General features: G+C 40.0%; 3 protein-coding genes across 3 annotated transcripts; all 3 read left to right on the forward strand.

The window, feature by feature from the left end:
- Positions 1–5: 5 nt before the first annotated feature.
- LOC114535091 lies at positions 6–2,716 on the forward strand. Its single transcript, XM_028556474.1, has 2 exons — positions 6–1,044; positions 1,270–2,716. Exons 1-2 carry the CDS (start codon positions 714–716, stop codon positions 2,649–2,651), a joined length of 1,713 nt encoding a protein of 570 aa, XP_028412275.1. The 5' UTR covers positions 6–713; the 3' UTR covers positions 2,652–2,716.
- Positions 2,717–3,681: 965 nt separating this feature from the next.
- On the forward strand, positions 3,682–8,331 carry LOC114535089. Its single transcript, XM_028556473.1, has 2 exons — positions 3,682–4,449; positions 6,668–8,331. Exons 1-2 carry the CDS (start codon positions 4,098–4,100, stop codon positions 8,146–8,148), a joined length of 1,833 nt encoding a protein of 610 aa, XP_028412274.1. The 5' UTR covers positions 3,682–4,097; the 3' UTR covers positions 8,149–8,331.
- A 457-nt stretch (positions 8,332–8,788) lies between these two features.
- Positions 8,789–11,396, forward strand: LOC114535066. The gene is made up of 3 exons (XM_028556448.1): positions 8,789–8,831; positions 9,166–9,384; positions 10,362–11,396. The coding sequence occupies exons 1-3, from the start codon at positions 8,789–8,791 to the stop codon at positions 11,393–11,395; spliced, it is 1,296 nt and encodes a 431-aa protein (XP_028412249.1). The 3' UTR covers position 11,396.
- Positions 11,397–14,514: the final 3,118 nt, after the last annotated feature.

Here is a 14,514-nt window from a genome sequence, read left to right on the forward strand (position 1 = left end):
TTCGCTACTCCTCAGAAATGACAGAAACCACGAATGACAAACAAGATTTGAATTGCTGAAAGCATGAGACCAAAGATGATAAAAAACGTTCGTTATGTAATTCGTGAAAAGATCTTTCAGGACACGGTGCAAACAAACTTTTCATCATGTTGGTTTAGATAAACCACAGGCACGAGTGCGAATATTTGAATTGGAACCATAATCAACCGAATAAGGTTTAGTAAAAATGACTACATAATGCTTGATTTAAATAAATTGTTTATAAGATCATTTTCTGAGCATTCACAGCTTAACCACTAAATCAAATTGCAGTTGAAAATTGTTGCAGCTAAATCGTCAGTGCTTTCGTGTTAACAGGCTTTCAGTTGCTCACTTGCCAAAGGTTAGCTGCGGTGATTTGAATTGGAAGGTGACACATGATCTTGAAAAGCGTTTCGTGAAAAGTGGGAAATTTGACACCATTTGTCATGACTGGGTTGCCCTTATTATGACAAAGCCTCTCGTATTGATTCGGATCAATGCGATTTCCTACGGGGCTTGAGGAAAGCTAAACGCAGCAAAGTTCCGTCTAATTTGGCCTTCGTCCCGCCAGAGTGGTGGCTGACAAACGAGACACCACTTTCTACATAGTGGGTGACACACTGCTCAGATTCACACAGTAGCAAGGCTTGGCGTGTGTATATTCGTAAACAACAAATCGAGAAACCATAATTATGGCTAACGTACAATTGCAATTTCGAAAACTAAAATGGAACATCGAGCACCTCACCCTTGCTCAGTTATTAGACAAATACCCGTTACCGCAGATTGTAAAAATCACTGGGGACTTCCATGGCGAACTTCAAAATGCGGTATTATTCCTGCATTCCGTCAAACCTGTCCGGAAAGTTCATGGTCGCTTGAGTTGCGGTAAGGGTGGACAGATTTCGATCCCTCTCGATTGTGCTAGCAAAGTTGAAGTACGTTCGTCGAATTTGAAAGAGGTTTATGAAAGTGTCGAAGAGCTGTGTTCAGCGTTTCCACCACACGTTCGTGTTGTTAAAGGTAAGGCACTTTTGCGTAAGTCGTTGAATATATAATGTTTGTTGGTGTTAAGGAGGAAAATGCATCGATGTTCGTGTTTAGGTGACAAGGATTGTAACTTGTAAGTTTATACCACAGTTTGCCTGCTATACGTGACTACTTCCGCGTTTATTTTAAGGGTTCTTTGAAATGTGACAAAGAAAAATTTGTTGCAAATGTCCTTTAACCAAACAAATTATCTTTAAGGATTTTGCCATGAATCTTCAGGGGAAATTATACTGAACGTGGGGGACAAATTACAGTTGAAAAGCATTGATAAAAAGAAGAAAAAAGACAAAAAATTGATCTGTTTGGATCAAAACGGCCAGAAAGTGGAACTATCCAAGGATTGTGTGGCAACGTTTCAACCTCTGGCCGATGGGATTGAGTACTACCTAGCGGATGTTCTGAATAAATTCAAAATGCCATTGAATGTACAATTTGTTGAACCTTACTACAGCATGGATGAAGATGCCCGGTCGGTTAAGAAACTGATTTGTGAACCGTTTCACAATATCAGCCTTGAAAGAGTGTCCACTTTGGAAGCGGTTAAGGGAACGCGGATATATCCTGACGGGTCGCACGAAATGGTGCAGCTCTCGTGCGAGGCGAATGTCAAATTAGTTGCTTGTGACAACACGTTCAGAAATAGCGCCGAATACGCGAAGATTTGCGAGACCTTCAACCAAGACGTCAACAGTGATGATATTTACACAGAACCCTACGAGTATATCGATGATGATGCCGTGATTCAATCACAAACAACGGATATAAAACCATACCCCAAAAAGCCGAAGCCATTTATTCCACCGAAGCCGAAAAGCAAAAATCCGACTGCAGTTCAACATGAATCCGACTCCGTTTACGACACGGTTGATATTGACGAACAGGAAAGCAAAGATTCTAAGTACCCCGCATTCAATCCAACATATGCCTCTTATCAACGAAACGAGAATTCGGTTCTTGAACAACTCGCAAAGTGCTTAGAAAACAGACCAAATGTACTCGATAAACCTCACTTGCCTACGAAAGTAATTGCACTACCACCTGTTAAAAGTCCTGATTCCACAAACACTGGATCGAATCCAAAACACATTTCCAATCAGTATGAGAAGCCTTTCGGTGTTGAACAACCCATTCAGAGCTCTAAAAATCGACCAAAAACCCTTGATAAGCCTCGATTGCCTAAGAAGGCAGTAACGTTACCCAAACCAACACTTCCACCATCATCATTCGAACCCGAAGGTGGTAAGACCGCGAGTTTCGAGAATTCTAACAGCAAGCCAGATCGTGCTTCACCCTCCGTGGTCACGTCTAAAATGAAAAAAGAAGAAATTTACCAAGCAATCGCTGAACATCCACCAGATTTGTCAGGCCTAAATGTTGCCGACGTTGGCAGGTTATTGGAATACTTAGGAATGGGAAATCACGTTGAAATATTTGCCAACGAATTGATAGACGGTTCGATGCTGACCAGCTTGGATAAATCCAATTTAAAATCATTGGGTTTAAGTCCATTTCATGTTATAAAGTTATTTAAGTTTATAAGAGGATGGAGACCTAACTTAACACGCCTCTCAAAGTACTGAAATGTATTAATACACATCATATAGTATAGTTAGTGGTCTTTCGAACATAATACATGCCATATAGTATAGTGATACACTGAAAATCAAGGTAAAACACTTAAAATCAAACCCTTGTTCGACTGGAAACACCGCCAATGAAGATTAAGATTAATATCTCCAACTCAAAAGGTTTAAGTGAGTGAGCTTTTAGAATACAGGCGAATGTCATAGTATAGTGTTCATTCAAATATAATACATAATGTCATAGTAGTGGTCATTCAATAATTTAAATCGAGTCGAAGGTTAGGGCTGTAACTCTAGATATATGCAAAAAGTAAACATACTTTAGCGTAAATTTGCAGATACACATGTAAAGCTGTTTACATAATCTCAGAAGGTATGCGCCATAGCCGTTTGCAATGATGACGAACCTCTAGAAGCGCTGGAACACAGCTTGAACGGAAGTTAGAGATTGTATATATATACGCTAGAAGTAAATGTGACGTAGGGCTGAAACAGCGCTTGAACAGAGCTAGTACAGAGCTAAATTAGACTTGCCTGGCACGCCAAATATGCGCACGCCATGAATTAAGGCGAGAGCTATATGAACGCTATATTTAACCTATGCGAGAGCTATATGAACGCTTGTACCCTTAAAAATTTGAATCAGTTGAACGAGATAGATGCTATAGAATGCGGCGACCCAATTTGTGGTCCAGCGTTCATACTACCTATTTAATTCCTGTAATATTTGAAACGGGTTTCTTCTTTTGATAGATGCGAACGAGTAGAACGAGCAGCAGTTCACTAAGGTCACTGATAACGATAACTGATAACTGATGTTCAGAGGCAAATCAGAGCATGTAAACTATTCGGCTCGTTCGCATCTATCAAAATTAAAAGACGAAATTGCACAGAAAATCGCAACCATATGAAGGAGTCTTTAAGTCTAAGATTCTCACGATTTCAGCCGAAAATAGCAAATTTGCGCAATGCAAGCACTGGCTAAGTAAAATTTCAAGAAATTTGACACCATTGATGATGGCGTGGCTTGACTTCCTTTATTATTAAAAAGCCATAAGCGAACCAGACTTAAACAAAAATACGATTCGACCTTATGTAGACAGAGAAATTGATTCTGTCACGTTTCCCTTCAACCTCGTACCCACCAGCGCTAGCCTCGAGTCTAGCCCACGAGTGACGGGTAAACGAGTGCAGTTACATAACTTACATCTCCTACAGTCTACAATGTCGTTAAGTGATTGTGGATTAGGAATCCAGTAACTTGAGCGGTAAACGCGAGCATTGTTACCGTATTCACGTGCACAAAAGTACAATAGGCGGACTGGATTGGTTTTTTTCTCAAATCTGCTGGGATATATTTCACATTTCACCGTGGTAAAAACAGTGGTGAAATTAACAAAGAGAATTGAAACCGATCAGCTACGTTCATGTCGTCGATAAATCATGTCTACTAACCTAGAATTGGAATTGAGTAGACTCAAATGGGACGCAGACTCGCATGTTTTGGACCATTTGCTGGATAAGTACACATTGCCCAGGATTGTCAAAGTTACTGGGGGATTTTATGGCGTTTCAGATGATTCCACGCTCTGCAATGGTACGATATTGTGCTTGCATTCCGTCCAATCTGGCGAGAAGGTGCATGGTCGCTTGAATTGGGGAAGGGGAAAAGATATTTTGATTCCCCTCGATTGTCGAACCAAGGTCGAAGTTCGCCGGTCGGATTTAAAAGACGTTTATGAACGTGTAGCAGAACTTTGTTCCCATTTTCCGAAATACGTTCGCGTATCACAAGGTAAATAAATAACATTAATACCAATTGTGGGAATAACAATAATACTAATTGAAAGCAGTACAAAAAATGCTATTTTTAATACAAAAATACAAAATACAATAACACAAAAAATGTTATTTGGATGTTTTTCATATGCGAACCGGTCTGATAAAGTCCCTTAGGTCGAGATGTAGACAAGATTTTCTGTATCCTAGGCAGTTTGTGAATCACATTTGATGAGGAAGATATTTGAAGACGCTGCCATAGGCTCTCCGGTTACATTGAAATACAAATTATATATAAACAAATTAGCAATCCATACAACATGACCGGTCCAATGAACGCTCTAAAGTTAAGTCTTTATTAGCGAAAATTAGGACTTCAGCCTTTACACTACATCCTGTGAGCAATGAACTAACGTGCGCCGAATTTGGCTGAAATAAGGTGGTAGAGTGTTGTCAATACTTATAGACATATGTTTTGAATATGATTTCTTTTTGCGCGCCATTGGCATTGACTTTGTTGGCAAAACCCCATCTAGAAAACTCGCAAGAGGAAATTCTGTCGCTGAACTTTTGGCACTTAAAATTCGCAACTTTCCGTGAATGAATATGTCCTCGTAAGCCTTAAATCGGGGTTAATGTCTTCATGCTATTGATAAACACATCTGCGTGCCGTCTGCTGCTCCTTCAAGGTTAACCATTAACGAGTCAGGGATATGCATGTCTGCAGACGCTAGAATAAATTCACCTTTTATCGGAACTGGGTGGACTAGCTTGTGGAAATCATATATTTTTGGAACTTAAATAGTAAAATAACACGAATTAGGCAGCTTTGTAAACACGCAATTGTTCGTGTTAGATTTAGGCTAGTACGTAGTGCCATTCAAAGTTCAAATAATAAGTTATTTCAACGGCGTTTCAGCGACACTCTGGACTCTGGAGCTCTCATAGTGTGCTATAGGCCACTCAAATTCAAACAATAGATGAATTCAGATTAGCGCTTTTATACCGCGAGTATCAGACAGTATCATCGTGCTCAACAGTAAGCGTTTGCATGACTATGATTTTTTATCCTTGCACTATTAAGATTCATTTAAACTCCCGAGCAACTAAAGGGGAACAAGAGTCATGTTTTAGATCAAAAAATGGTTCGCTTTAGTGAGTTTCTGGCAGAATAGAAAGTTATGCAGCGAATTTGCATATAAATATAGGATCAGGTTTAAAACATTACACTCAATTGATTATCTCAACAAGCGTTTTTAAGCATGCATAACCTGATATCCAGTACTACAATATGAGCAAAATTTGAAGTCCCTGTACTTTCCGGACAAAGGAACTATATTAAAGCGTGAAAAATCACCCGAAAATTACAAGAATTAACCTTTAGATATAGACCTACATTAAACCACACTTCATACGCGCGTGACAGGACAAAATAGCCGCAAGGGTCAACCACTCAACTTTGTCACAAAGCAGATGTAGAAACAGTTTATGCAAACACTGAACGAGCAGTGAATGTTTGAGACTTTATCGAGGCTGTTATTCTATAAAATATATCGAGAAATAAATATCCTTTTTTTCAATCTTACAGATTATATATATGTATTGTGCTAAAATTATAGGGGGATTACACTTCCTCCTATCGAGGAGAGCAGTTCTGCTTATATAAACAACAGAAAGCTTGGCGTCGCTGATTCGGAATCCATTTGCATGTTTTGAATTTCTTTGGACACAAACTCTGCTAGTTCATATCCATTTAGAACTTCATCTAACCGAAATGGTGTTATATGTTGTGAAAATTTATGACATGCTTGTCCAAAACGAAGCCTTTGTTTATATTATAAAGGAAATCGTAAGACACACAGTAAATATTACAGTAAAATAATAACGATATAAATAATAAATACAGTAAAGTTATAATGAGATAAAAGCGAGGCTGCCGTAAAAGTAATTGAAGTTAGTTACTGGTGTTAAATAGGAGCTCGCCAACATTCGCAACTAATTCACTCGTTCACATCTATCAAAAGAAGAAAATAGCGAGAGCAAACGACCTCTATTCATTCTACTGTATACATTCCAAGACGAAGGAATGTGCCGTGAATATTGTAAAAAGCGAAATATTTTAAAGGAAAACGGTGGAAGGGTCTTGCAACATACTATAAATATCACTTCAAGATAAGGTGAAGTATTTATGGCGAAAGTTTTTTTATTAACGTCGCTTTTTAATTTTTTTTCAGGTTGTTACACTGAGCCATCAGGGGAGGTTTTAGTGGAAGTCGGAGATAAATTGCAGTTGAAGGGCATCGACAAAAGCAAGAAAAGGAAAGAGAGATTAATATGTTTCGACCAACATTGTCAGAAGATCGAGTTACCAAAAGACACCGTTGCTGGTTTTCAACCTCTGACCGATGGAAAAGAGTACTACCTATCAGATGTTGTAAAGAAATTCAAGTTGCCATTGAATGTACAGTTCGTGGAAGTCGGGTCTCCCAGGTTCGGCAACGACTCCAGGTCGGCTAACGACTCCCCCTGCCAACCGTATCAAGCAATTTCCATTAATAGTGTCTCTAAAGAAACCGTGGTCACGGCTACCTCGATACGTGCAAATGGTAGACACAATTTGATTCAATTCTCTCGTGATATGGACGTAGCATTGAGTGTTTGTGAAGAGACGTTTGCAACCAACGAAGATTTCCCTAACGTTTTCAAAATCTTCAACCAAGGTAAAGAAAAAACCGAGACAAACGCCTACGAGTACATTGACCCTGCTACGATCATGGGGATCAGAGAAATCAAGGTCGCCAAACCGGCTCCTGACCCACCCCCCAAAAGGCCGAAACCGAACCTCTCCGTGAAACCAAAGACCAAGAAGAAGACAACGCTCGAAGCAACCGTCGAGGCTGAACAAAATCCTATTTATCAAACGATTGAAGAACAAAACAGCGAATGCCAGAAAGATTCAAATTATACAGAACTTGGTCCAACATACGCCTCCGACCACAAATACGGAGAACTTATCGTCCAACAACCAATTTCAAGCACAAAAGATCAGCCTGAAAAAGCTGCCAAACCAAAATTGCCCAAAGGTGCAATCGCCCTGCCAATCTTATGGGATAAGCCACAAGGAAATAAAAAATCTAAGAGCGACTCAGATCTTTCTCAAAAAGCGAGAAGTTTGCCCCCGAAACCTGATCCACAACCTCAAGATGAATATAGTATTCCAGATGAATGCCCCACCAGAACACCCTTACCTCCGCCTCCACTACCTCGTAGATCAAGCAGAAAGAAGGACCCGCCAGCCCTTCCACCCAGGCCAATTTCCGCGCCGCCTGCTCCTACTGATACGAAACCCCAAAGACCAGATAGTCCGTATGAATCCCCCGATAACCCACCTGATCCCAAGCCCTCACCCCAGACAGGTGTAGTTGAGTTAGTGGCTACTCCAGAGCAGACTCTCACGGCTGAACAGGAACGGGAAGAAATTTACCAAACAATCGCAAAGTATCCCCTAGATCTTTCAGGTTTGAATGTCGCAGATGTTGGCAAGTTATTGATCTATTTAGGAATGGAAAAATACGTTGAAACCTTCGAGGACGAGTTCATTGACGGCTCGATGCTGGCCAGTTTGGACAAAGAAAGTTTGCAATCATTGAATGTAGGCCCATTTCATGTCAAAAAACTGTTAAGGTTTATCGGAGGATGGCGACCTAGAGTATAAATTCATATGCAGAAACAATTTGATGCATTTAAATAATTCAAATCAAATAATTAAATTTATGATCGTTAAGTTCGTTCTGTTTTCACTATATTCTAAAATAAAAAGATTGATAAAAGTAATGAAATTAATATAATCACTCCTAAGACTTGAAAAACGAGCGAGAGAGATTATCAAACAGCAAAAATACCATATAGAACGTTTACTAAACAAATTTGTAATTTGAATTACAGAAAAATATTTCATCAACTAATTTTTGAAGTTTTTTGGTCAGAGGATTTATTTTAAGCCTCTTATATGTCCTTGTCGCATTTTATTTTTACTTTTTTTATGTTAAGTGTCAGACTATTGACTTCCTTAGTGCACCCAAAACCTTTTGCAAGATTGTGCAGTAAAGTATATCTTGCAAAAGACATAAAACCATATGGTTTCATCTGATTAGTTTAGTTCAAATGTATACACAGAAAAGTTAGTCCATGTTTGCACGGATTCGCAAGGAGAGCAGAATTAGCGATGTCAAAGCGAGTTTCACCCCGAGGAGTATGAAAGCATTGATAGCATGATTGCTTTAACCTAATCTGCCAAATGAAAAAGTTCTGGGGAAAGAGATACCGTAAAACAACCTTGAAATTATGTCTTGACCATGCGAATCCTGAAGCGCATTCGTGTCACAGGGCCTGGTTATGGTATGTGCTTATAAACTACGATGAGTGTTTACTTATTTGCATATTTTACAAAATCGTAGGGGGTATTCCCTGGGGTGACGTCACCTAGAATTACGTCATCCCGAGATGAGCATAGGCTGATTTAATTATTCTTGATTGGGTGACTGATTCATTACTCTGCTCTGCACTTCTGTGCTCTGTTCTGTATCGAGATAAAAGATGCCTAACTTAGAGTTGGAATTGGATAAACTTAAATGGGACACAGAGTCCCTTGTTTTGGCACGGTTGTTGGATAAACACTCCCCGTCCCAAAGATCGTGAGAGGAAATTACCGAGGGATTTTATGGCGAATCAGATGATTCAACACTCTGCAATGATACAATATTATGCTTGCATTCCGTTCAATCTGGTGGGAAGGTCCATGGTCGCTTGAATTGGGGCAAAGGGAAAGATATTTTGATTCCTCTCGATTGTCGAACCAAAGTCGAAATTCGTCCATCGAATTTGAAAGATGTTTATGAACGCGTAGAAGAGCTTTGTTCAGTGTCTCCAAAATGCGTTCGTGTCTCACAAGGTAAGTAGCAAACTTAAAGATTTAGGTCAGGAATATGGACGACGACGGCTGATAACAAACCACTATAAGATGCGGTCGTTCAATTCATACAGAACTTCCCTAAACGTGTTGAATTGATAAGACCAATTCACAATGTTTATTTTGGCCGTCTATGTCAACACTGCCGTTTTCAACCATACGTTTCCTATAATAACTTATTTATTGCAGTTAGGAGAAATTACAGAAGATTCTATAAAGTGAGGCAATTCTGGCTAGAGCCTTTAGGTCGAAACTTCGAGACGTTTTCGCTGCTAGACAGGCACTGACTTTGGTACCTTTGGAATGCAATAAACCAGTAGAGATTCATAGAGTCCAACTAATTCTCCCACGTTCAATGTAGCCTTATGATAATACAACTAGCAGACATGAAGTATATACCTAATGTCAAAATTAGCTTGACGATCGATAGCAATGAAGCCCCCACCTTTGTTTGGTTTGCAAGTTCATATGCACTATTAACTATGAGCTTCGTCTCGTACAAGCTACGTATAAGAACTTTTAAAAATAAAGGTCACAAAAAAATTGACAAAGGAATGCATTTAATCCGATTTGCTCTTGCTTGCCAGAGCTTGGCAAAGAGCTTGTCTTCCCAAGCACGAGAGAGAAAATTGTTTCGCTGGGTTTTTGTTGTTAAAATTTTCGCCGCTTCTCGTGAATAAATAAGCCATTTTCGAGTCTTTTTAGTTTTTAATCCAGGTTTAATACTCGCTTCTGTGACATGCCTCCTGTGGTTAAAAATATGACATTTCATTTAATAATTCATATCAGACGAAATATTTTCTTCCGTAATACAATACCAGAATATACATACATTTAAAACCGCGTAAAAATCATTCAGAATTTATAAGATTTTATTTTCGGATTTATGCAATTTGTTATTGCGTTGCATTCAATATTTACATGAATAAAAATTGTTTTATTTGTTTTTTATTTTCAAGGTTGTTATTCTGAGGCATCAGGAGAGGTTTTAGTGGAAGTCGGGGATAAATTGCACTTGAAAGGTGTTAACAAAAAGCAAGACACATTAATCTGTTTCGACCAGCATCGTCACAAGATCGAATTACCGAAAGACACCGTGGCCGGTTTTCAACCTCTGACCGATGGAAAAGAGTACTACCTATCAGATGTTGTAAAGAAATTCAAGTTGCCATTGAATGTGCAATTCGTCAGAGAAATTGGTGAAGATCGCCGCTCGCCTAACGAGTCCCCCTGCCAACCCTATCAAGCGCTTTGTCTTGATAGAATCTCTAAAGAGACCGTGGTCACAGCAACAACAATACATGTTAATGGGAAACATAATCAGATTCAATTAACCTGTGATTTGAACGTAGGATTGACTGTCAGCGAAGAGACGTTTACAGCTAGCGAAGAATTCCCTAATCTTTCTAAAATCTTCAACCAAGGCAGGGAGAAAACTGAGACAAACGCCTATGAATACATTGATCCTGCTACGATCACGAGGAGCAGGCAATCCAGGGTTTCCAAACCGCCCCCTGACCTACCCCCCAAAAGGCCAAAAGCAACCATCCCCGAAAATATCGAGGGTAAGACCATAGTCGAAGCAACGGTCGAAGCTGAACCGAATTCTATTTATCAGACGATGGAAGAACGACAAGACAGCGAATGCCAGAAAGAATTACCATATACAGAACTTGGTCCAAGATACGCCTCCAACCATAAATACGGAGAACTTATCGTCCAACAACCAACTCCAAGCACAAAAGATCAGCCTGAAAACCCCGCCAAACCAAAATCACCCGAAGGTGCAATCGCCCTGCCAATTTTATGGAAATATTTGTCTTTGCCACCGAGAAATAAAAGATCTGAAAACAAGACAGATCTTTCTCGAAAAGCGCGCAGTTTGCCCCCAACTCCTAACACGCAATCTCAAAATGAGTATAGTATACCAGGTGAATGTCCCACCATTAGCTCACCAAATTCTCCGCCTCCATTCCCTCCTAAAACCTCCTAGCCTACTAGAAAAAAGACACCGCCAGCCCTTCCACCCAGGCCCTCTCCTCCGCCGTCTAATTCTCCTAATACGCAACCCCAAAGACCAGGCAGTCCACCTGAATCCCCCGATAACCCACCAGATCCCAAGTCCTCACCCCAGGCAGGTGTAGTTGAGTTAGTGGCTACTCCAGAGCAGACTCTCACGGCTGAACAGGAAAGGGAAGAAATTTACCAAAAAATCGCAAAGTATCCCCTAGATCTTTCAGGTTTAACTGTCGCAGATGTTGGCAAGTTATTGACCTATTTAGGAATGGAAAAATACGTTGAAACCTTCGAGGAGGAGTTAATTGACGGCTTGATGCTGGCCAGTTTGGATAAAGAAAGTTTGCAATCATTGAATGTAAGTCCATTTCATGTCAAAAAACTGTTAAGTTTCATCGGAGGATGGCGACCTAAAGTAAAAAAATATTACGGATGCTGAAATATAGAAGCTTTAAAAGTAGTAATATATAAACACGAAAATTAGAACAACCGTCGAAAGAATTCGAATCTCAAACGTTGCGAAATCTGCATGGGCAACGGCCAACAGATAAAAAAGAAATGAAAGAAAGATCAAATTTCGAATCAATAAATCATCTTGGGGTTGCAATGTACAAGAAATGAAACGCAGATTGAGGCTGCAAATTTTCGACTGTATTTGAAGGTTATCTAGCTTCGACCAGTGATATTGACAGATATTTGCTTGAATCTAAGTTCAACCTGCGTCTTGTTTCGTTAAATTATATTGCATTCTTCAAAATGTCCCTCAGCAATATCACAATATAAGATTAAAGTAAATTCAGTAAAGTACGATTCTTCAATACGGGTTCTTCAATTTTTCCAATCTTGGTATGTACATAGTTCAATGTCCTCTGTAAAACCGCATTTTCATAGTTATAGGCTATATGAAATAAATCATTGGCAATTTCTTGTATGATTTTAACACAATACTCATATTTCTAAAAAATAAACATAATTCCATTTATTGTTGAATACCTTAAGGCCCTGTCACACTGTTGCGTATGATAGGAACGTATGAGTCGCGTATAAAGATCATTTCATTCATTTTTATACGCACGAAAAAGTCCGTAAAAATAGGACATTTTGCATAAAATTAACTTATTAAACGTATGAGTATCGTATGAGTAGCCTGTCGCTGGCGTATGCCAGCGTATGAATAGCTTACGAGAAGCGTTTGGAATGCGCATGTCCACTTTAATCGTATATAAGCGGCAGTATTTTCACACGGCTCCATTCGAGAAAATGTCAAACCTACAGTGAAAAAAGAAGAAGACACCATGGCAAATAAGAAGACATCATCTACCCGCGGACGAAGAAAAGGAAAGAGGACTCCATCATCAGCCGTTGCCAAAGCTTACGAACAACGTGTTTGTGCACCTGCAGATGTAGTTGAACCACCTGATGATGATGCACTTATTCCTGAGACATCTTTAAATAATGCGCGACAAGTTCCTGAGCTCTCAAAGTCCCCAACACAACCGACTCCCATAATTCATCGGCTTTATCATCTGAAACCATTGATGACTTCACCTCCTTCCAGCGGGCTGATAGCAAGGAGAAAAATGAGAGGAAGAGGGCGAAGAAAAACCCCTATAACCTCAGTGCCACAGAAGGAATGTGAAGATGACAGATTATAGGCGGAAAGACAAGAAAGAGAAGATCTAGGAAGAGCAAGCACATCAAATGAACAAGACTGTTGACATCCTCAAGGGCTGGTTCAGATCGTTGCGCGACACCCATACGTGCCTTGACAAGAAGAAAAGCGGGGTTAGTGCTCCAAACCTGACTGAGAGAGAACAGTGGATCCTCTCAAAGTTTGCCTTCCTGAAGACTGTCACTCGCCACCGACCGGAGCCCATGCAGAGTGTAAGTAGACAGCCATATTACCTTAGCAACATGATGACCAAGTAATTTGAAACCATCCAGCTTCACAGAGGAGATCTTAATGCTGCCGAGAGCGCCTGCGCTGATATGCAGGATGTCTTAGATGAGGTCACTCCAATACAATCATCTACCGCTGGAAGGTCCCACAAGCTACCTCAGGACACAGAGAGTGACGTCCTTGAGACTCTACAGAAGAGAGTTGCTGAGTCTAGCACCATCCTCAAAGACATCTACAAAGCCAAACAACAGCCCATTACAGCACGAAGTGTCTTTGCAAATTATGTTAAGAGAGCCTTTTGACTATGTCCAAGTCAAAGTACAAGAAGGCAAGGTCCTCCATCAATAGGTTATTGTCTGAACTCATGGATGAGGACAGCGATGATGAATTTCCAATTGCAATGGCGGCTCCATCTTTCAAAGTAAACCAACAAGGGATCCCTTCTCAACCACCTCACGATTTGCACCCCACTACAACTATTCCCTTCTGTTCATTTAGAGCATCAGCACCATCCTTCTCTGAGCATTATCAGAAACTTAGCAACATGCCTATAAACATGCCTCTGGCATCGTTGGTGAGAGGCTCTCAGCCCATGGAGTACATACAGCAGTTTCACCAGCGGTTATTTCAGTATCCACATCATCACAAGACTACCACTAAACAACAGCAGATGATTCCTCTTTCCCAACAGCTTGCTCAGCAACCGTCTCAGCAAACTCAGCAACAATGAACTCCTACCTCTGGCCCGGTTAGTGCCTCTTTGGCTTCTGCAACAGAGTTAATAACGGAAACGTCTAGCCCAACGCCGCACAGTCCAAGCTCAGCCTTTGAGCAAAGTCACCCGAACATTACTAGTCTTTCAAGATTTCGAGACATCATGGAATCTACTGATGATGTTGGATTTCAGGATGAGGTTCTCAACCTTCGACCACCAACGTGAAAGAAGTATTGACTATTTTGTTACTGTAGTAACTCTCGCGATAATCGACATGTCAAAATTAAATTCTCATTTTTTGTTTCTCATAATTTCATAATACACACTGCATTTACACCCTTGTCTAAAGGACAACATTGTATATATTCTAAAATCTTGCAGTATTAATGTTGGAGTGACTATATAATTAACATGTGTTTCGACATCTACAAAAAGTTTTGTTGTGGTTTAGTTTCGTTTACAATAATTTGATCTAAATCAT

The sequence above is a fragment of the Dendronephthya gigantea genome, unplaced genomic scaffold (genome assembly GCF_004324835.1).
Source record: "Dendronephthya gigantea isolate DGI-Jeju-01 unplaced genomic scaffold, DenGig_1.0 000110F, whole genome shotgun sequence".
Taxonomy (NCBI): Eukaryota; Metazoa; Cnidaria; class Anthozoa; order Malacalcyonacea; family Nephtheidae; genus Dendronephthya; species Dendronephthya gigantea.